We start from the raw sequence: 20,063 nt of genomic DNA on the forward strand, positions 1-20,063 counted from the left end.
TTGAATGGACAAGAATGAAGTAATTATCAACTAAATGGGGGAGTGTTTTAATGAAAGATTGGGAGGGGGGAATACTAAGGATTCTATTTTGGACATGTTAACTTTAAGATGTCAAACATCCATGTGAAGAAAAAATATAGGGAACTGTGGGGAATTCTCTGGCTGTCCAGTGGTTCAGATTCGGTGCTTTCACTGCTGAGACCTGGGTTCAATCCCTAGTGGGGGAACTAAGGTACTGCAATCCACTCGCCCCCAACCTCTACGCAAAAAAAAAAAAAGAAAAGAAAAAAGAAAAGAAAAAGAGAAAGAAATTGGGTGTATATCTGTCTGGAGTTTAGGAAAGAAGCCTGGGTTGGCAATATAAAATTGGAAGTCATTAATGTACAGATGGCATTGAAAGTCTGAACTTGGTGAGATCTTCAAGCGAGTGAGTACAGAAAAAGAAGTAGTAAAAACTTAGCCCTGTATCCCCCAACATTAAGGGTCTGGGGAGAAGAGATGAGCTAACAATAGATACAGAGCCTCTGGTAAGAGGGAACCAAGTGAAGAAAGTATATCAAAGAGAAGTTGTAGGGTCAATTATGTCAGTGTTTCCAATAGGTCAAAAAAAATGAAGACTAATAATTGGTCATTGGATGTAGAAAAATGATTGTATATTAGTTTATTTTCTGTCTTTCCCTAGTAAAAAGAGACTTTTTTTTCCTTGCTGTATCCCTAGTGCCAAGTACAATGCCTGAAGCACAGCAGTCATTCAGTAATATTAATGAATAAATGAATTAATTAACATTCCTGATGCTATCGACTGAGAGCTTTCCTGTATACTCACTAGGTTAGAGTCCTGAACAAGCAATGAAACTGTGTTAAGTAATACATGCTGATTCTCAGGGTATTTAGTCACGATACTTTTTTCTATTTGTTAAGGTTTTAGTGTAGACTATGTTGTGTTTTTTGTTTTTTGTTTTGTCTGCATTGGGTCTTTGTCGCTGCGCGTGGGTTTCTTCAGTTGTGGCAAGCAGGGGAGCGGGGGCTACTCTCTGTTGCAGTAAGTGGGCCTCCCATTGCGGCGCCTCCTGTTGTGGAGTATGGGTTCCAGGAGCATGGGCCTCAGTAGTTGCAGCATGCGGGTTCAGCAGTTGCAGCACGTGGGCCCTAGAGCGTGTGGGCTTCAGTAGTTGTGGTGCACGGGCTCAGCGGTTGTGGCTCTCGAGCTCCAGAGTGCAGGGTCAGCAGCTGTGGCACACGGGCTTAGCCGCTCTGCAGTATGTGGGATCCTCCCCGACCAGGGATGGAACGCATGTCCCCTGCATTGGCAGGCAGATCACCAACTACTGCGCCACCAGGGAACTCCTACGGTTTCTTTTTTAAGGGTAATTTTCCCAGTACAGCTGGAAAGGAAAGCCAAGAAGTTGTCCTTGGTTTCTGATGTCTCGATTCTATAACCGCTGAACCTAGCAGATGTTTATAGCAAGAACTTTTTATGCAACAAACTTTAATCCATTAACCACAGATAAAATAAACCCATGAATTTTGAACTAAATCCTCTCTTGGGAGAAAGGTAAGGACTTGAACTCCTGGACAGGCCCTCTCATTGCAACAAAGGATGATTAATCCTTTGTCCATTAATTTGGGTCTGAGCTTTGGGTCTGAGAGTTCCACAGCCTTTGAGAGCATTCTCTTAAAGTTGAAATTGATGAAAAGATGGTATTAAAACACCGAGATTTCCCCTTAGATTTGAAAAGGCCTGTGGGACCAGTAGAAGTGGGAAGTGCTAATGAGTTGTATTTGAGGTGACCCAATCCTACAGATTCTGATTAACTGGTCTAGGGAAAGACCAGTTATTATTTAAACAAACAACTTTTTCATAGTAATTCTTATGTGCCTTCACATAAGAGACAGATCTTTTGTCCACAGGATGTCTGGGTTTCTCTTTGGAAGTTAAATTCTATGGCTATTCAGAAAAAAATGAGATGAGGTTGATAGAAAGTGAGAAAGAGAAAGACAAAAATCACAGCAAACCTACCCAGTTATGCTGTGATCATCCTCAGAAGGCTAAGGAAGGTTCCTCCTGCCTTTTATTTACCACCCAGAATGTGAGTACAAACGAACAGGTGTGACACTTAGGAATAATCAAGATAATATCTCCAAGTGCAAAAACTGGTTCAAAAAACATATTGACTTTAGGGTATTTCCCATGGCCCCATAACAGACTAGAGAATCTCAGCTGGAATGTGGTTGTGATGCAATTAGGGATGAGGCATAGATGAGTAATAACTGCTTCACTTTGCGCTTACTATTTGTCAGGCACTGGTTCTTAAGCACTTTTCATTTATCAACTCATGAATCCTCAAAACAATCCTTTGAGCGAGGTATCAATATCATTATCACACAGTCGTATAAATGGAGAAACTAAGGCCCAGAAAAGATGTGTAACTTAACCCGTTCTCACCACAAGAGAGAGAATGGTGGTATAGGTTTAATCCCAAGCCATCTGCTTCTAATGATTATGCTTAAACGTTTCACCATCTTGCATCCCTTTGGTAGTAAAGTCACAAAACAGGACATTTACTTCTCCTAAAATATTTATTTTTATCTTTTACATCCTAAACAGAGAGATTATTTTTTATGTCCAAAATATATGTGGGTCTGCTTAGCGGTGCCAAGTCGGACGATTTTTCACAAGTAGAAAACAAGTACATTTTTCATTAACATGCTTACATTAATGACAAAAAAATTAAGAAAAATATGTCTAAAGAAAACATATGTGCTCTCCATACGTGGACCAGGAATTTTGTACTTTTGCTTTATCTGAATCCATTACTATAATTGTCCCTCCCCAGTTCTTGTCACCAGTGACATTCACCACTTCACCAAATACATAAATTAAGACTTAATGAGCGCTAATTATGAGCCTCGCCTTTTAAAATCAACCAAAAAACCCTTTACTCACTGGACTCTATGAGTGGACTAATTTAAGTTTAAAATGTTCTCCCTATCCTTTGTGGTAAATAAGTGATCCAGACCAGTAATAGGCTACTGACTATCCCTCCAGGGACATAGAACATGCCTGCGAGCTTGATTTGACAAGATAGTTATTACCTTTAGAGAGGCAGAGATGTCACTAACTAACCTTAAAGACGAATTCTTTTTCTATAAAACTTTCCCACTTTGGGATCTGAATACACTTTTTCCAAGTAACACTGCCAGACTCCAGATTATGTGTGACTTCTTGCCAGTGGTACAGTGTATTAAGTGATACCAAGTTACCCCACTTTTAATAGGTGGCTCAACTATAAAAATTACTCTGTAAAAGAAAAAGTTACGTAGTAGCGAACGTAGGCATCTGCAAGGACTTTCCCCACTACCTCCTTTAGCAAATTACACAACTAAAGATTCCATACCAACTCAGCGTGAATATATCTTAAGGAATCGACTGGATAGCGATCCTAACGACCCCTGCTGTACCTAGGCGGGATTGGGAACACACGCGTCCCACAATAAGCACAAAACAACTTCGCAGGCTGAAGTACAATAATTAAACACTTTTTAACATCTCCAAGCAATAAAAAAATTAGAGACTCAGCTCCTTACAAGCGAAAAGTAGGAAGCCCTGAAAAGGGCCTTTGGTTAACAGAACAGACACAAAGCTGAACACTCTAGCCGCCAAAGCCATAAAGGGTGCGTCCCTGGCGCTTGAGCGCGTAGACCACGTCCATGGCGGTGACGGTCTTGCGCTTGGCGTGCTCGGTGTAAGTGACAGCGTCCCGAATCACGTTCTCCAGGAACACCTTCAGCACTCCGCGAGTCTCCTCCTAGATGAGGCCAGAGATGCGCTTAACGCCACCACGCCTAGCCAAACGCCGAAGAGCGGGCTTAGTGATGCCCTGAATATTATCGCGCAACACCTTGCGGTGGCGCTTGGCACCCCCCTTTCCGAGACCCTTCCCGCCCTTCCCACGACCACACATAACGAACACTTACTGAAGCTCAACAAAACTGCTTCCTACGGCTCGCGGATGCAAGCTTTTATATGTCCGGTAGCGGACCGAACTGAGAACCTGAAGGCGGGAAGTCCCTCCCTAAGCGGGGGAGGGGAATTTGACAAAAAAAAGAAAAAGAGGCCTTCTCTGTTCCTCTGTACTGTTTCACGCTGTGGTAACTTATTTTGTTACCATGTTTTAAGGCTTTAACAGTTGCTTTTGAATGCGCACGCAAAACATTAGTGTTGTGGAAAAGGGCAAAACTCGTTATCTCACCACACAGAGATCACTGCTGGTAGCTAATTTGGTATTTTGTTGAATAGATAAAAGCACATATTCTTTCAAAGAAAATGCATGCAATGCTGCATATGCCCTTTTAAAACCTCTTTACACTGGTGTATTTAACTCAATTTCCCTTGAGTTTTTAATAACAAGTTATTAATGTCTGCTTATTATTCCTTCCCATTAATTTTCCATAGCACAGTTTTAAACAATTCCCTAACAATTCCTTAATCAGCCAGATTTTTAAAATAATTCTTTTCTCTGCCAATGAAATGCCTTTAACATCATACTTGGAGCTATTACTAAAATTCTATTCTGTTCTATATACTATGGTTTCCCAAATCTATTTGTTACATTCAGAATTAATTTGGGGATAGATGATTTTTTTTTTGTCTGGTTGATCAAGTGGTCAGCAAGCAAGATTTATGGATTTATTTGCCAGTGATAAAGTACCCTTTTTAATTTCTGTAATATACTGGGGACACTAGTTCTTCCTATTGTGTTTCCATTAAAATGTTTTAAACACTGTAACTTGTTTCAAGAAAAAAGAAAACGCCTTTGGGTTTTTCAGAGGCACCAGGCTTTCCTACCAACATAGGAAAGGTATAATTTCAAAGAGAACTGAAGAGGTGAAGGAAAAATTTTTAAATTTCCAACTCTTTTCTCTTACAAGAGAAAGGACTCAGGTTTATATTTCAAACTGCTCTTGTTTACTCCATGACTAAAAGCCATCTAACCCTTTAGCAATGCTTATCATTTTACAGTTACGTATGGGAGGTGGTGGGGCAAGGTGGGGTACATTGAAAGGAGAGGGAACTAGGTGAGAAACTAGAAAATGAAACAATCTACATTATGCTGTCTCGTAACTCTTAAGTCATCAAGTCCTGTCAGCACTCGATCTTAAAATTACCCCAGCTTCCAACTATTAAGGTTGAGATTTTAATAATGCATAAGGTTGTGGGCCCGTTGCAGCTTAGGGAGGCAGCACTCAGACACTGGCTGAGAATTCGGCCTCCTTGTCAACTAATACCTTCGACTTCTGAATCCTCCAGTAATTCCTTACTTCAATTTCATAGGCAGTAAGTAGCTAAGTAGCTTATTGGATAGGACCCAGAAACTAGGTAGCTTATCGGGATAGGATCCAGAGATAAGATTAAAGAAAACCCCAGGAGTTATTGCGATGCTCTGGCTACTTGCAGTGCAATGAGTTATCTTCAAATACTTCTGCAAACTGAAGGATACATGCATTATTAGTTCTTCACTAAGTACACGAAATCTACTTATAATAGTGAAAGGTAACTGTAACGAACATGCAAAAGTGCACGAGAATCAAGGCTCCCCAAAAAACGTACAAACTTTTAATCTAAAGCTATACTTACACATTCAAGAAAACACGAAACATTTCAAAACAGACCTAACAACGGACAAGCTCTTTTTCGGAAAGTGTAGGTGGCTCTGAAAAGAGCCATTGGGTGTGAGAAAGTCTGATCAATCGCTCTGCAATCAGTGACTCACTTGGAGCTGGTGTACTTGGTGACAGCCTTGGTGCCCTCAGACACGGCGTGCTTGGCCAGCTCGCCGGGCAGCAGCAGGCGCACGGCTGTCTGGATCTCCCTGGAGGTGATGGTCGAGCGCTTGTTGTAATGCGTCAAGCGCGACGCCTCGCCCGCGATGCGCTCGAAAATGTCATTGACGAACGAATTCATGATGCCCATGGCTTTAGACGAGATACCGGTGTCCGGGTGGACCTGCTTCAGCACCTTGTACACGTACACCGAGTAACTTTCCTTGCGGCTGCGCTTGCGCTTCTTACCATCTTTTTTCTGGGCCTTGGTCACCGCCTTCTTGGAACCCTTCTTCGAGGCAGGAGTGGACTTGGCAAACTCAGGCATGGCGAAGAACTGCGATACAAGGGATAAACGAAAGATCAGGACACCAACAAGTACCTCTTTAACAACAAGGCTTTATGCAAATGAGGTGCAGTAAAGGTTTCTAGTGATTGGTGATTCTTCTCCAGTGACGTCATAGCTCAGTTTTGCCCAATCAAGGTAAGCATCCTGCACAGTCGCGTTTCCATTGGTCTAAGTGAAAGTAAAATGTTAGCCAATCGTATAGCTTCCTTTTCGCGCCCAGCAGGGGCTATAAAAGGTGCGCTTTAAAGTTTTTGCGTCAGTTATCTTTGGAAGCGTCGGTTGGTGTTGAGTTATGTCTGGGCGAGGCAAACAAGGCGGCAAGGCTCGCGCCAAGGCTAAGACTCGCTCCTCGCGGGCTGGGCTTCAGTTCCCCGTGGGCCGAGTGCACCGTCTGCTCCGCAAAGGCAACTACGCCGAGCGGGTCGGGGCCGGCGCGCCGGTGTACCTGGCGGCGGTGCTGGAGTACCTGACGGCCGAGATCCTGGAGCTGGCGGGCAACGCGGCCCGCGACAACAAGAAGACGCGCATCATCCCGCGCCACCTGCAGCTGGCCATCCGCAACGACGAGGAGCTCAATAAGCTGCTGGGTAAAGTCACCATCGCGCAGGGCGGCGTCCTGCCCAATATCCAGGCCGTGCTGCTGCCCAAGAAGACCGAGAGCCACCACAAGGCCAAGTAGGGACCAAGTTTGGAAGCAACAAAAGGCTCTTTTCAGAGCCACTTCTATCATCATAAAAAAGGTGACACGACTTGGTACATTTTTAATTCTGTGAAGTACAGTACTGATACTCTCTAGTTAGGCTTCAGTCCTAGGATATCCTCATCTTTCCTGTTTCATATTTCACAGTTGTTATTTAGAAGTCGTCAACAAAATTGACATTTGTGTTAGACTAATGTCAAAGTCACTGAAGCTACAAGGTTATTGGCTCATATCTATCTAGGTCCATATGTGGGAGTTAGGCAAGTGGCAGAAGTGAGTTTTTATGAAGCCAAATCATCTGTTGGAGGGGCCCTGAGGTGGTTTTTTGTGAATGATACACAAACTCATTTGGGGTGTCAGAAAGATAGTAAGTCCTGCATCTTAAAATTTGCCTTTAAAGAGTTGTTTTAAAACAGGATACGCAGTCGTTACTTAGGCTTATTTTCAACAAATATCACACACTTGGATACCAGGCATTAAGGATACAATGTTAAAGAGACGCCGCCGGTCCTAAAGAAAATCTAATGGGGAGAAACAAAAGTAAAGAATAATGTAGCAAGATAAGTAAGCTCAGAATATAAGGGGAGCATAGAGGAATAAGATCTGTGATAGGTAACACTTGGTCTGAGGATTAAAGGAAGTCGGGAAATAGAGGAAAGTGTAGGGATTCCAGCAGAAAATGAGCGTCACCAAATTCATGGCTTGTGGTGTGTGCAGGCAAATGACAAAAAGTTCGATACTGGCAAATAAGGCAGAGTGATCGCAAGAGAGGAAGAGCCAGAGGGATTTCTAGGCCAGTCCTTTGGTTTCAATGCTTTATATATACTAATGACTTCCAAATCTTACGTCCATCCCAGACTTATCTCAAGTTCAGACATACACATACATCTACTTTCTGATATTCTTGTAGATCTCCGGCGAATTCAAAATGTATATCCCAGACTGAATATCATCACTACTTTCCCAGTGAATCTTATCTTAGTACTTGGCATCACCATCTACCCATTAGCATGAGCCAAAATGGTCTGGCGTCTTGAGTATTCATTTTTGTGAGCCATTACTATAGCAAAAATCCAAGTTCCTTGTATGGAATGATGAAATTATGTTGAAATTCCAGAAAAGCTTAGGTAGAAGGATAACACTACCGGAGTTCAGCACATAGTTTAGAGACATGGAATATTTGTATCCACATAATTAGAAATGTACACATAACTAGGACTGCTCATTTCCCCTGAATAAATCTTCAAATAATGAGGACTGAAAGATTACTTGGGGAAGCAATATACTGACTGCATATATTCAGGGGAGGGTGCCCTACCCAGCCAGCAGAAAGGGCCATCTCTGTTGTGGGCCCCTCTTGACTTAATATCTCAGTTCCTCAAGCTAGAAGGCCCTGTTTACACACTCAAGAATACCAATCTGATTAGAAATTGGCCTTAGATGTGCCCGGGGAGGGGGTGAGGTACGACTGCTTCCCATCAAATCTTTTTTCCCATAGGAAGGCTGATTCCTGGGAGGGGACACTCAATTATTTTTTGCTTAAGGTGTTAATCCAAGTAGAAAGCATTAGATCATTTTAACTTGGTAAAATATTAGCATCACCCTAAATCCCATGTGGAAATCATAGGTCCTACATTTCACAAGCCCCCTCAGAAAAGGAATGGGCATGATTACATCTGACAGTCTAATCGTAGCAGTAATGTTTTCTAACTGAAAGAGAAATTAGGAATGTAAGAAAGATCTAACCACTTGTTTTACTAAATTGGGAGATGGAAATAACACATACAACTGGTACTTAGAAAATCACAATGTATAAAGTTCACCTGTCTCCCACAAGCAAAGCTAGTAGCAGTAATTAGCAGGGAAACAGTCCTTTTTCAGTGTGCATGTAGGCGGCTCTGAAAAGAGCCTTTTGGGGTGGATGGGAGACCTTCAGGCTCACGCCCTCTCCCCGCGGATGCGGCGGGCAAGCTGGATGTCCTTGGGCATGATGGTGACGCGCTTGGCGTGGATGGCACACAGGTTGGTGTCCTCGAAGAGCCCCACCAGATAGGCCTCGCACGCCTCTTGCAGCGCCATCACGGCCGAGCTCTGGAAGCGCAGATCGGTCTTGAAATCCTGCGCGATCTCGCGCACCAGGCGCTGGAACGGCAGCTTGCGGATCAGCAGCTCCGTGGACTTCTGGTAGCGGCGGATCTCGCGCAGGGCCACCGTGCCGGGCCGGTAGCGGTGCGGCTTCTTCACGCCGCCCGTGGCCGGCGCGCTCTTGCGGGCCGCCTTAGTGGCCAGCTGCTTACGTGGCGCCTTGCCGCCAGTGGACTTGCGAGCGGTCTGCTTTGTGCGAGCCATGACTAAATAGTTCAGCTAGCATAAAGGCGCGCCCTAGCCACCTATTTATAGCGAGAGTCACAAGCTGATTGGACAAAAGGAGACCAGGACTATCCAACCGGTAACCGGACTGGTTAGGACTCGAAAATTTTATTTGTTGTTCCCCCAATCCTCCGACAGTGTCAGTTATCTGTGACCTCAATTTTTTTTCATTTTTCCTGTAAAGTTGTTTGCTCTGTAACAGCAATTTCCAGTAGAAATAAATACAAGCTACATAAGAAACAAATTTTTCTAGCAACATTAGAACAAAATAAAAACAGAAGAAATTATTTTTAATACTATTCTGTTTAACCCCATATATCTAAAGTATTCATTTCAACATGTAATCAATATAATTGTTAGATATTTCACATTAATTTTTTTTATTTTTCAGTTTGAAATCCAGTGTGTATATTACATGTCTACTGCTTTGTTCAAACGAGCCACATATCCAGTGATCAGTGGCCACAATTGGTTAATAGCAGCGTTGTACCATCACCCCTCAGTTTTCCTTCAAACACGAATTTTAAGAACTTTAAAATTTTTTTCAGTAAGTACAATCTGATTTGCATGTGAGGAATTAAAGGGTTAATAACTTCATAGGGAAACTCATCCTTACATGAACTTCTTTTGTTAGTTAATATAAAACAATTCCATTGCAGCACAATTTATTTTTCTATTTTAGGAATGTAATTCCTTTGTTTTTAAACAATCTAATTCCCCACCAGTAACCTATGTTTACCGCAAGCTACACACCCCTTGGGTTTGCATCTACATCCAATAGTTCCTTAGCAACTGGCAGAACCTTAGGAGAGCCTCCTTGCCTGGCATCTGATACATCTGATCCTCCCCCTCCCCCCAGGGCCTAGAAATTACCAAGGCAAGCTTTTTTTTTTTAAGGAAAAAATGATCTAATCCCATCAGTACAAGGTCTTTTAACAATAAAAAGACTAAGAAAACGGCATTTTAAACTAGAACTTAGCATTTTTATCCTGAAACAAATGATCATCGACTTATATAGACATCTGTTTGTATGGATGGGTGCGAGGGAGGTTGGAAAATACTTGAGAACCCAATAATAAACAATGAGTATAATTGTCAGGCACCTCAGCTAACTTTTCCAATAAGAAGCCTGAGTATTTAAATATTCCTTAATCAGCAATGTAAAAGGTAATGTACACTGATGTGAAATTAGGTCTTTCTCAGATATCTTACGGCTCCAAAAATGGCCTTTGACCTAAGATACAGGTTTGGTTTGATCCCTGAACATTCAGGATGTCTAGAACCCAGAAAACAAAGATGTCTTAAAACTGCCACAAAAAGGCACATTGACCTTCCACCAGAAGTTTGTGCTTTCCAGAGGTTCATGGTGGGTAGAGGTGAAGGTGACAATACTTAAGGATGACTCACTCCACATAACCCCTCAAATCTGCCAATGGTGTTCAAAGTTTATAGGTTATTTCACACACTTTAACATGGAGTAGAAATCACTTCCTAACACAAGTTTTGAGGTTGGTATAATTCACCTATAATGGTCCTAAGTATTATTTAGAGTATAAGCTTTATAAACCTAGTGCTCAGTTCTTCCCAGAAAACTGTAGGTGGCTCTGAAAAGAGCCTTTGGTTTGATTGAGAAACTTGAGCTGCATTAAACTAATCCAGACTTCTATTTGCCTTTGGCCTTGTGGTGGCTCTCGGTCTTCTTGGGCAGCAGCACGGCCTGGATGTTGGGCAGGACCCCACCCTGCGCGATGGTGACTTTACCCAGCAGCTTATTGAGCTCCTCGTCGTTGCGGATGGCCAGCTGCAGGTGGCGCGGGATGATGCGCGTCTTCTTGTTGTCGCGGGCCGCGTTGCCCGCCAGCTCCAGGATCTCGGCCGTCAGGTACTCCAGCACCGCCGCCAGGTACACCGGCGCGCCGGCCCCGACCCGCTCGGCGTAGTTGCCCTTACGGAGCAGACGGTGCACTCGGCCCACGGGAAACTGGAGCCCGGCCCGCGATGAGCGAGTCTTAGCCTTGGCGCGAGCCTTGCCCCCTTGTTTGCCTCGCCCGGACATGGCTCGGGATCAACAACCGCTATCTAAGATAAGAAGCAAAAAACTTAAAAACGCATATTTTATAGGCCCTGCTAGGCGCGAAAAGGAAGCGGTACGATTGGCTAACATTTTACTTTCATTTAGGCCAATGGAAACGCCGCTATGCAGGATGCCTACCTTGACTGGGCAAAAAAAAAAAATTGAGCTATGACGTCACTGGAGAAAAATCACCAATCACCAGCCACCTTTATCCCACCTCATTTGCATAAGCCCTTGTTGTTAAAGAAGCGCCTTTTACTTTCCTAGTCCTTTGTTTCATTTCGATCGCAGTACTTTAGCATGCCTTAGCCTGCGAAGTCCACTCCTGCCCCGAAGAAGGGCTCCAAGAAGGCGGTGACTAAGGCACAGAAGGATGGCAAGAAGCGCAAACGCAGCCGCAAGGACAGCTACTCCGTGTACGTGTACAAGGTGCTGAAGCAGGTCCATCCGGACAATGGCATCTCGTCCAAGGACATGGGCATCATGAATTCGTTCGTTAACGACATCTTCGAGCGCATCGCGGGCGAGGCGTCGCGCCTGGCGCATTGCGCTCGACCATTACATCCAGGGAGATCCAGACGGCCGTTCGCCTGCTGCTGCCTGGAGAGCTGGCCAAGCATGCAGTGTCTGAGGGTACCAAGGCTGTCACCAAGTATACCAGCTCCAAGTAAATGTGTTTATAGGCGTTACCAAACCCAAAGGCTCTTTTCAGAGCTACTTAACACTTCTCAAGAAAGAGCTGGGGCGCCTTGCCTGTCATTTCCGTGCGGGGGGTGGGGGAAGGTGGCGGGGAGAGAGAAGGGGGAGGTGTCTTTGCTGGATTTGGGTAATATTTGAAGAGGTGACGTTTAACCCAAATTTGGTGTTAATTTGACAAATGTTCAGACAAGGAAGTGCATTTTGGCGAGCACTTCTGGTGTCAACACTATGTTCTTTGGTTCATCTAGCCCATCTCCCCAGGTTTTGACTGGACAGACAATACCTGAAAACCTCGAGAACAACAATGACAACGCCAGGGAAATCCAGGAAGTCACTGGACTGGTTCCCTTTAGATACTAGTTTAATTTCACAGTTAGGAAATCCCAGGTTAAAATGTTTGCAGTTTAGCACATTCTATAAGTGCGCCTGGGAGCCTGTAAGCATTGTGAATGGAAGCCATTTTTACGTGCACAGGAACTCCACACCCATTCACTGCATAGCCCTTTTTCTCGTATCACTTTGCAGCAGACCACGATGCCGTACACTAGTGCAGGAACTAAGGAACAAGACTTCAGCTGCAATACGTGATCTGAACAGATAACTCCTTAAAAGAAAAGATAGGTACCCCTGAAAAGAGCTTTTACAATTGAAAACAGCAATACTGCAATCAGCCGCCAAAGCCATAGTGGGTGTGTCCCTGGAGCTTGAGAGAACAAAGTCTACAGCGGTGACCGTCTTGCGCTTGGCACGCTGGGTGTAGGTTATGGCGTCATGGTCACATTTCATAGTAAGACCTTCAGCACCCCGCGTGTCTCTGTAGATGAGACCGGAGATGCACTTGACTCCACCGCGTCAGGCCAGGCGCCGGATGGCGGGCCTGGTGATACCCTGGATGTTGGCACACAGGACCTTACCGTGGCTCTTAGCACCACCATTAACCCTAGCCCCTCCCCGCCTTGCCGTGGCCTTGCCATGTTGAGAGTACAGATAAATCGAAACTCTAAAGACAACAGTGGAAAAAAGGTGTACTCAAGGCGGGGGGGGGCGGGGGGGCGGGAGGGGCAGCCGTTTATTTGAATTCTTCGGACCAAATTAAAAACTAGAGAAACTCGAGAAGGAAAGACTCGCATTTCTCGTTCTGCCCCTTTCCTTGTTCCAAACAAAGGCGGAACTCCCGAAGTAGCTGAGTTCATCTTGGATAAGGTGAGGCCTAAGGTGCTGTGCCCTTGGAGGGAAGAAAAGGTGCTGTGGACTCAGAGATGTATTTTAGGCACGAAAAAGAGATTAACCAGAGAATGCGGAATGTGCTGGATGGCCTAGGGGCAGGGATGGATGGAGGCTCTTTTTAATTGTGCCCGTTTTAAGCACTTTGAATTTTGAAACATGTGTACACATTGTCCATAAATAAACAAACAAAACACAGGTAAGATAATAAATGCTTCAGTAGAGATGTGCATGGAAAGCCCAAAGAGCCCAGAATAAATAATATTACCAATAAAGGAGGGTGGGGTACAAAACAGCATTCTGGATACTTGAAGTAAGAAAGTGGATATCACATTCAAGGCATTGGAAATGGTTAGTGGGACTAAAGTCTACAGGAGTGGGCTTCTCAAAACGATGACAGGATTTCAGTATAAAACCACTAGGTATGAACCATGAAACGTTTATCAAATAAGATTCTGAAGTATTCACGATTCAAGATGCCAATTTAGTGTTGTATGGTTATTTAAATGAAGCAGACTCTCACATTACTCGTTAAATTAATCTAGCAGTCATACGAGTTTCTTTGTTCCCCTGAGCATGAAGGAGAAAAAGAAAGTACCATTGGTCCATTTTGGAACTAGTAGTCCTCTTTTTAACAAGCTAAAAAGAGATGTCAAATACAACATTGTTACCTTTGCAGCCAGCCAGGGATCAGAATTGCAAACTGCATAGATCTATATCTAAGGAATATGCAACAATGTCTAATGTTTGGACTTCCTAGGAGATGTCTTACAAATCAAATGAGACTCCCACATTTTTATTAACTGAGAACAGACAACTCGGTGGTAGTTTTGAACACCGGCAGAGAATTCCATATTAGACAGGAGAAAGAGAATCTGACAACTCTTTAGATCACATTCTTTTGACTACTTTTATGAAGGAGGATTGGAACTGTAATTTCAGGGTAGAGGAACATCTTACTTTTTTGAGAATCATTAATTATAGACTTTCATTTTTAAGGTTAGGTTCTGAAATTTAAGTAGTTAATATTATAAGAAAGAGCAGGCCTGAGTTCATATTTTACATGAAAAACAGAAAAAAGACTGCAGAGGATTTTATCCTTCAAAAGGGCTTTATCTTCCACCATCCAGGAAGTCCTCTCTACTGTACAGATTGGCTTATTGTCAATAATAAGGGTATTCTTTGTTTTTTGTTATTTTCATATGTTTAGTAGGTACATTCCTCACCTTCGTTCATGCAAGTTTTTTAATAAATTTGTTTTCTATAACCTCATATTCTTCTATGAGAACCTACTATTTAATCTGTCTCAGCAGGTTTATAAGACAGAAGTTGTAACAGAGATGCGAGAATCCATAGAGCGTAAGGAGGGCCTGCTTTCCTTTCCAGTGTTTCTATGAGCCTTAGTTGTTATAAACTGGAAGTAACAATGGAATGCTTCAAGCTGGGACTTTATTAGGATTCTTACATCTGAGGAATATATTCACGATAACAAAACTCACAAGAGATGCTCATCAAACTAGAATTCACTATATTAGTTGTAATGAGAAGTATGCCTGGCCTGACTGACCAATTTGTTGGTCAAAAATTGCTTTAGTAAGTCAAGAAAGTAAATGAAGTAGCCTAATTCCTAAGGAACATTTTCATAAATCTTTAATAGTACTATAACTTCTCTCTCTTTATTCTTGGTACAATTGTATCTTAAACAGTCACACTTGCAATCTAGCATGAATTGATTGTCTCCCTGGAGGATTTTGAGGTAGAGGTCACCAACAATCCTCACACCTCATCTTTCCTTTGCTCAGATCCTAGCATTCCATCTCAACTCCCGTGCACATATCTGTCATTAAATTGTTGGAATTTCACTTTTATATCATTTTACATTTGACTGCATGATTTCTTAATATCTGAGAAACATTAGAGATTTGGAAGTGCTTTCAAAGAACCTCATCCATCTATTCCTGCTCCTGTTATGACCAGGTTCTATTTCTGTACCCTTTCTTTAACTTCTGGGAAAGAACCCCACGTAAGGTTTATAAAACTGAATTCCCAGATGAGAGCCCCCAAAGATGCACTTACATATGGGAGAGGTTAGCACCCTTCAGGCTCTCAAATGTGTTGATTTAGAAACTCAATATCTGTGTGTACAAAAAAAGACTACAGACTTAGAATTTTAAAACAAAACTTTGTCATTTATAAAACTGTGCTGCAGGAAGAAAGGGAAAGGGGTGAGAAGGAGACCTGCAAGCTTAACCAAGCAGAGGTCCAACCAACCTCTCATTTAGTGGCCCCCAGGTTTTCCTCTCCCTCTCCATGCAATGAAGGTAGGAGTTAGAACTCTTAGATACCAAGACCATGTTTCCTTGGCAAAACAAGACAAAACAAAACAAAATACCAGAAAATGGATGATCTGAGGTCACCGAGGGGTGACTTCAATACCACAAAGAGGCAAATGCCATTCTGGTCACTGTGCGGATCACAGACAAGTCAGTGAAACTCGTACCAGTTTCCTTATCCGCAAAACAGGGGTAGAAAGCCAGCCCAGTTTCATCAAAAAGTTGTTTGGATCGAATAAAACAATATATGTATCAGGGAAATAATTAAGCATCATACAATAAGGGAAGAAGAATTATATAGAAAGTATTGCCAATTCCAGTTATAAATCAGGCATATCATTGTAGAGCCAATGATTTTATGTGACGCAATCAGCCAGCAAAAGGGAAATTAATTTATTTCATCATCAAGTATTTGTTAAGCACCTATGATTATGTGACAAGCACTATGCTAGTATGGAGGATACACAGTGAAAAAAAGCCTGTGAAAGTTTCTTGGGAAAAAAAAGCCTGTGAAAGGGGAAAAAAAAAGCCTGTGAAAGTTCCTGCTCATGTGACACTTTGAGGGGAGGGGTAAGCTAGGCAATAAAAAAATAAATTAATAAAATTCTTAATATATCAGCTCCTTAGTAAGTGATTTGGATAAAAATAAAGCAGGAAAGGGGATAGGAAGTTGGGGATCTCAATTTTAAGGAGGGTATGCAGACAAGGCATCGTGGAGGAGTCATTGGCATAAAGTGCTGAGTCACTACCTGGGGAAATCTGTTCCAGGCAAAAGGAACAAGTAACCAAGTCAGGTACTTAGTGTGTTCTGGGAACTGCAAGAGGCCGTTGTGGCTGGGGAAAGGGAGCTATGGGGTGAGCAGTTTTGAGCTTCTTGTGTCTTTTTCTCTTAGTCCAACTTAATTTCTGCACAGAGCCTTGGCAGGCTGCATGTTTTCTAAATAGCTGCTGAAAAAAATGCCCTGCAAAGCAAGACGAGATGGTGCCACCTCTGCAAGGCTCTAGATCCAGGAAAGCAAACAGTATTATTGCAAAACCATCCCGAAAGAGGTGAATTCCAACAAAGGAGTCTTGTTCTCAGCCATACCCCAGCACCAAGTGCAGAGCCTGGAATGTACACTCAGTGAATGACACCCCAACAAATGTTTTTTTACAGCTTAATATAATAACCATACATAGCACTTAGATGGTGTCTTTAGGGGAGTTTTCTTATCTCTAATCATCCCACTCTCACAAAACTCCACGCAAGCCCAACAATTTTGTAAACAATCATCATTTTTGAAAACATATGACAAACTTAAATAGCCCCATAAGAAGACACTGACGTTCACTAAAACATTACTTATAGTGGCAAAAAATTGGGGACACTCCTACTGAGTAAAACTAAGGGAGTAGATCAGGAAAATTCATGTTTCTAGAGTTGTTCAGGTTACTGTTACTGCATAATAAGCAGCCCAAGCTCGGTGGCACAAAACATTTTATTATGTGCATGGGTTCTGTGATCAGGAATTAGGGCAGAGCACAGCAGGAATGGCTGTCTGCTCCAAAATGTCTGGGGCTCCAGGTGGAGGGTCACTGACTTGTGATTCTTGGGACAGCCGCTGAGGGCTGGAATCGTCTGGAAGCATCTTCACCCACATGTCTGGCAACTGACACTGGCTGTGGGCTGGGACTGTCTGCGAGAGCACTTTTATGTGGTCTGGCTTCGTAACTGTGTGGTGGCCCAAAATGTTCAGACTTCTCATATATTCCAAAAGTGAGTCTCCCAGGACACTTAACCAGAAGCTGTGACTTCCCATCTCAGGATAAAAGTCAAAATCTTAACCAGGTCCCACACAGCATTGCCAGTTGTATATAAGATGATTAAGTGGGAGGTACAAAGCTGGAAGCAGGGATTTCACCCTTAGAAAAGGTCCCTGAAAACCCAGATGAAAATGTCGTTTTACAAAAGTTGAGGAGTCCTAACGATAATTCTTGGGTATAGGACTGTCCTGAGCACAGCTGGACTTCCAGCATCTCTGGCCCTGTTCTGTCAACGCCAGTTGTGCCCTGAGCCATTGAGACAACCAAAACACCCACATGTTTTCAAAATGCCCCTCCAGGGGGCGGTACAGTTTTGTTGGTGGGGTGGGGGGAACACGTTGTTTAAAATTTACTAGTTGGGATCCGGTGCCTAAAAGATGGATCTTTGTCACAAGAGATACCTTTCCAAAGTTCTTCCTTGTGGGCCCCATGGTGTAATGGTTAGCACTCTGGACTTTGAATCCAGCGATCCGAGTTCAAATCTCGGTGGGACCTTGCTGAGTGTTCTCGTTTTCATTTTTATTTCTGCAATCTCGTCCCTTAAAACCAGCATTTCCCCCTGTAATCCAGCCCACCACACGTCAGTCATAATGAGCAATAGTATCTTGGTCAAGCGTCGGAAATCGGAGCCCACCGGCTGCTGGAGCGAAGCCGTATGCAGAAACCAGCGCCGCGGGGAGCAGGCGCCAATCCTGTTACCTGTGCCCAGGTCCGGGCGCGGAGGGGCTGTCTCTCGACTGTCTCCCCTCGCTTTATTCCTAGAAAGGAATCTATGTACGCATGCAAATGGACTTTCTGTTTTTAAAAGAATGGCCACATTACCCTAAAACTGGAAAAGGAAGTCTAAACCGAGACGTGATAAATATCTGATTAGCAGCTGCTTTCCCTCGCGGCTTTGCTCTTCACTGAGCTTTCTCAGAGGGTGGCATCCGAGCCCACACAGGCAGAGCACGATGGATTAGCAGTCCCGGGCCTTAACCACTTTCACGCCACCTCGACCCATCTTAGCTGCAAATTCCTTAGATTCTTTCTTAGACTTATGTTAGTAATACCTCTGCACTTCGATTACGTTGATCCGTGTGGTACAGTTCTTCAAACTGCAGGTAGCAACCCATGAGTGAGCAGCCCTTGTTGTCACCTTTGAGAATCCTAAGACAGGATAAGTTCTTTTCACTTTGCTCGGGCAGCTTTCCACATCTTAATGATTGCTGACCTAACCTGCCCACATCTCCAACCTCATTTGTCACCGTTCCTGTCACACACTTACCTCCAAATTAGCTTCTAGCCACAAGCCACGATAAAATTATTTCTATTCTTCCTTTTTTTTTCCTCTCCACATTTTCTACCAGCAAAACTTTTTTGCCCTCCCATTTCCCCTCATGTTATGAGGTCTGATTCTCTACTCATTCCTCAAATATTAACTTAGCCCTTTCAGCCCTTCTTACTGAGGACTTCATTGACTCCCTTCCTCTAGGCTTTCGTGCCCCATCTGTTTCCTCAGCACCGGAATGTCCCCTTCTCCTACCACCTCACGTTTTAATTGCTTGTTTGATAAGCCCTCCCTTCTGCTCTAGACAGCAAGGTCTCCTAGGGGAGAGACCAGTACTGTGGTCTTGTTCACCTTTCAGTTCTCAGTCCCACAGTCCCTGCTTCCTGTTAGGAGTTCAAAAATACTTGCTGAGTGCAGGGAGTTCCCTGGTTCCTAGTGGTTAGGATTCCGGGCTTTCCCTGTTTGGGGAACTGAGATCCCACAAGATGCATGGCCAACAAAACAAAACAAACAAACAAAAAACAAGTTGCTGAGTGCATAAAGTTTTCACCTAATCTGGTTTGATCATCCCAGAACCCAGGACAGTTCATGTCCCCGCTTGGTTCCAAATCTGTCTGCTCCACTTCTTCCCAGATTTCTTCTCACTCTTTTCCTTCAATGATCCCAAGTCTACAGTGACTCTAAGAACAAGTCTTTGCCCAAGACTGGAGCAGAAGCCTCCCTGAAGGTGAATGTCAACCATGACTCTGTCTTAATGAGACCACAGCGGTAGCTAAAGTTGGGTGGGGGGGATGTATAATTGGAGCACTGAATTTTGCACTTTTGAATGAGAGTTTGAAAAGAAAGTCTCCTTTGACTACATTCTTGCCCTGTCTTCCTGAAGTCTGTATGTGCCTAGTTTCGGTTACCTATTGGTTGTAGGGAGGCCAGTGCCTGCCATGGGCTTAGCCTCTGGAAAGCACTAATTACACATTTGTCCTTCAGCTGAAGATTTTTGAGCGCTGCACAGAAAGCTAGGATTTAGGCTGAAGGTGTTCTTTTTCCCTTTCTGAGGGTGCAGGAAAGAGACAGACCTTAACCTCTGAACGCTGCACTTATTTGTCCCCTACTCAGAAGGGTTTCACTTGCTGCTCTCATCACAGTTTGCCTGGGGGCAAGAGTCTGGGAAAGCTGTAGGATGTGGCCCTGGAGAAGTACAGATGCTTTTCTCTGCTAGACGGGGAGCCACTGCTGCACAAGTCACAGGCACCTTCCTGCACGTGGTGCACTTTTGCTAACATATCGGGAACCGTGCAGGGTCAAGGCCATTGGGACTATTCTTCCCTGTGGCGTTGGAAAATGTAATTGAACTGGTGTATTCGTCGCTGACCGGTTATGCCGAGGGAAGAGGAATCTACCTGGCTTTCCCCGCACAGGTT

The 20,063-nt window shown here is 43.7% G+C and overlaps 3 protein-coding genes, 1 non-coding gene and 2 pseudogenes across 4 annotated transcripts; 3 read left to right on the forward strand and 3 right to left on the reverse strand.

Moving 5' to 3' along the window:
• Positions 1-5,683: 5,683 nt before the first annotated feature.
• On the reverse strand, positions 5,684-6,151 carry LOC132527618 (histone H2B type 1-L-like). Its single transcript, XM_060163522.1, has one exon. It carries the CDS (start codon positions 6,149-6,151, stop codon positions 5,771-5,773), a length of 381 nt encoding a protein of 126 aa, XP_060019505.1. The 3' UTR covers positions 5,684-5,770.
• A 301-nt stretch (positions 6,152-6,452) lies between these two features.
• LOC132527608 (histone H2A type 1-H) lies at positions 6,453-6,906 on the forward strand. The gene has a single exon (XM_060163513.1). The coding sequence runs from the start codon at positions 6,465-6,467 to the stop codon at positions 6,849-6,851; it is 387 nt and encodes a 128-aa protein (XP_060019496.1). The 5' UTR covers positions 6,453-6,464; the 3' UTR covers positions 6,852-6,906.
• A 1,904-nt stretch (positions 6,907-8,810) lies between these two features.
• On the reverse strand, positions 8,811-11,298 carry LOC132527588 (histone H3.1-like). Its single transcript, XM_060163488.1, has 2 exons — positions 11,034-11,298; positions 8,811-9,223 (listed from the first exon to the last, which is right to left on the reverse strand). Exons 1-2 carry the CDS (start codon positions 11,296-11,298, stop codon positions 8,811-8,813), a joined length of 678 nt encoding a protein of 225 aa, XP_060019471.1.
• Positions 11,299-11,616: 318 nt separating this feature from the next.
• Positions 11,617-11,987, forward strand: LOC132527622 (histone H2B type 1-C/E/F/G/I-like; annotated as a pseudogene).
• Positions 11,988-12,682: 695 nt separating this feature from the next.
• Positions 12,683-12,989, reverse strand: LOC132527630 (histone H4-like; annotated as a pseudogene).
• A 4,809-nt stretch (positions 12,990-17,798) lies between these two features.
• TRNAQ-UUG (transfer RNA glutamine (anticodon UUG)) lies at positions 17,799-17,870 on the forward strand. Its single transcript has one exon. It is a non-coding gene; the product is annotated as a tRNA-Gln (tRNA).
• The last annotated feature ends 2,193 nt before the right edge of the window (positions 17,871-20,063 follow it).

The sequence above is a fragment of the Lagenorhynchus albirostris genome, chromosome 10 (genome assembly GCF_949774975.1).
Source record: "Lagenorhynchus albirostris chromosome 10, mLagAlb1.1, whole genome shotgun sequence".
NCBI classification, from domain to species: domain Eukaryota; kingdom Metazoa; phylum Chordata; class Mammalia; order Artiodactyla; family Delphinidae; genus Lagenorhynchus; species Lagenorhynchus albirostris.

Coding starts and splice junctions, on each gene's coding strand:
- LOC132527608 (XM_060163513.1), top strand. CDS start 6,465: ATGTCTGGGCGAGGCAAACAAGGCGGCAAGGCTCGCGCCAAGGCTAAG.
- LOC132527618 (XM_060163522.1), bottom strand. CDS start 6,151: ATGCCTGAGTTTGCCAAGTCCACTCCTGCCTCGAAGAAGGGTTCCAAG.
- LOC132527588 (XM_060163488.1), bottom strand. CDS start 11,298: ATGTCCGGGCGAGGCAAACAAGGGGGCAAGGCTCGCGCCAAGGCTAAG. Junction 9,224..11,033: donor CCACCTGCAGCTGGCCATCC/GCAACGACGAGG, acceptor TGAACTATTTAG/TCATGGCTCGCACAAAGCAG.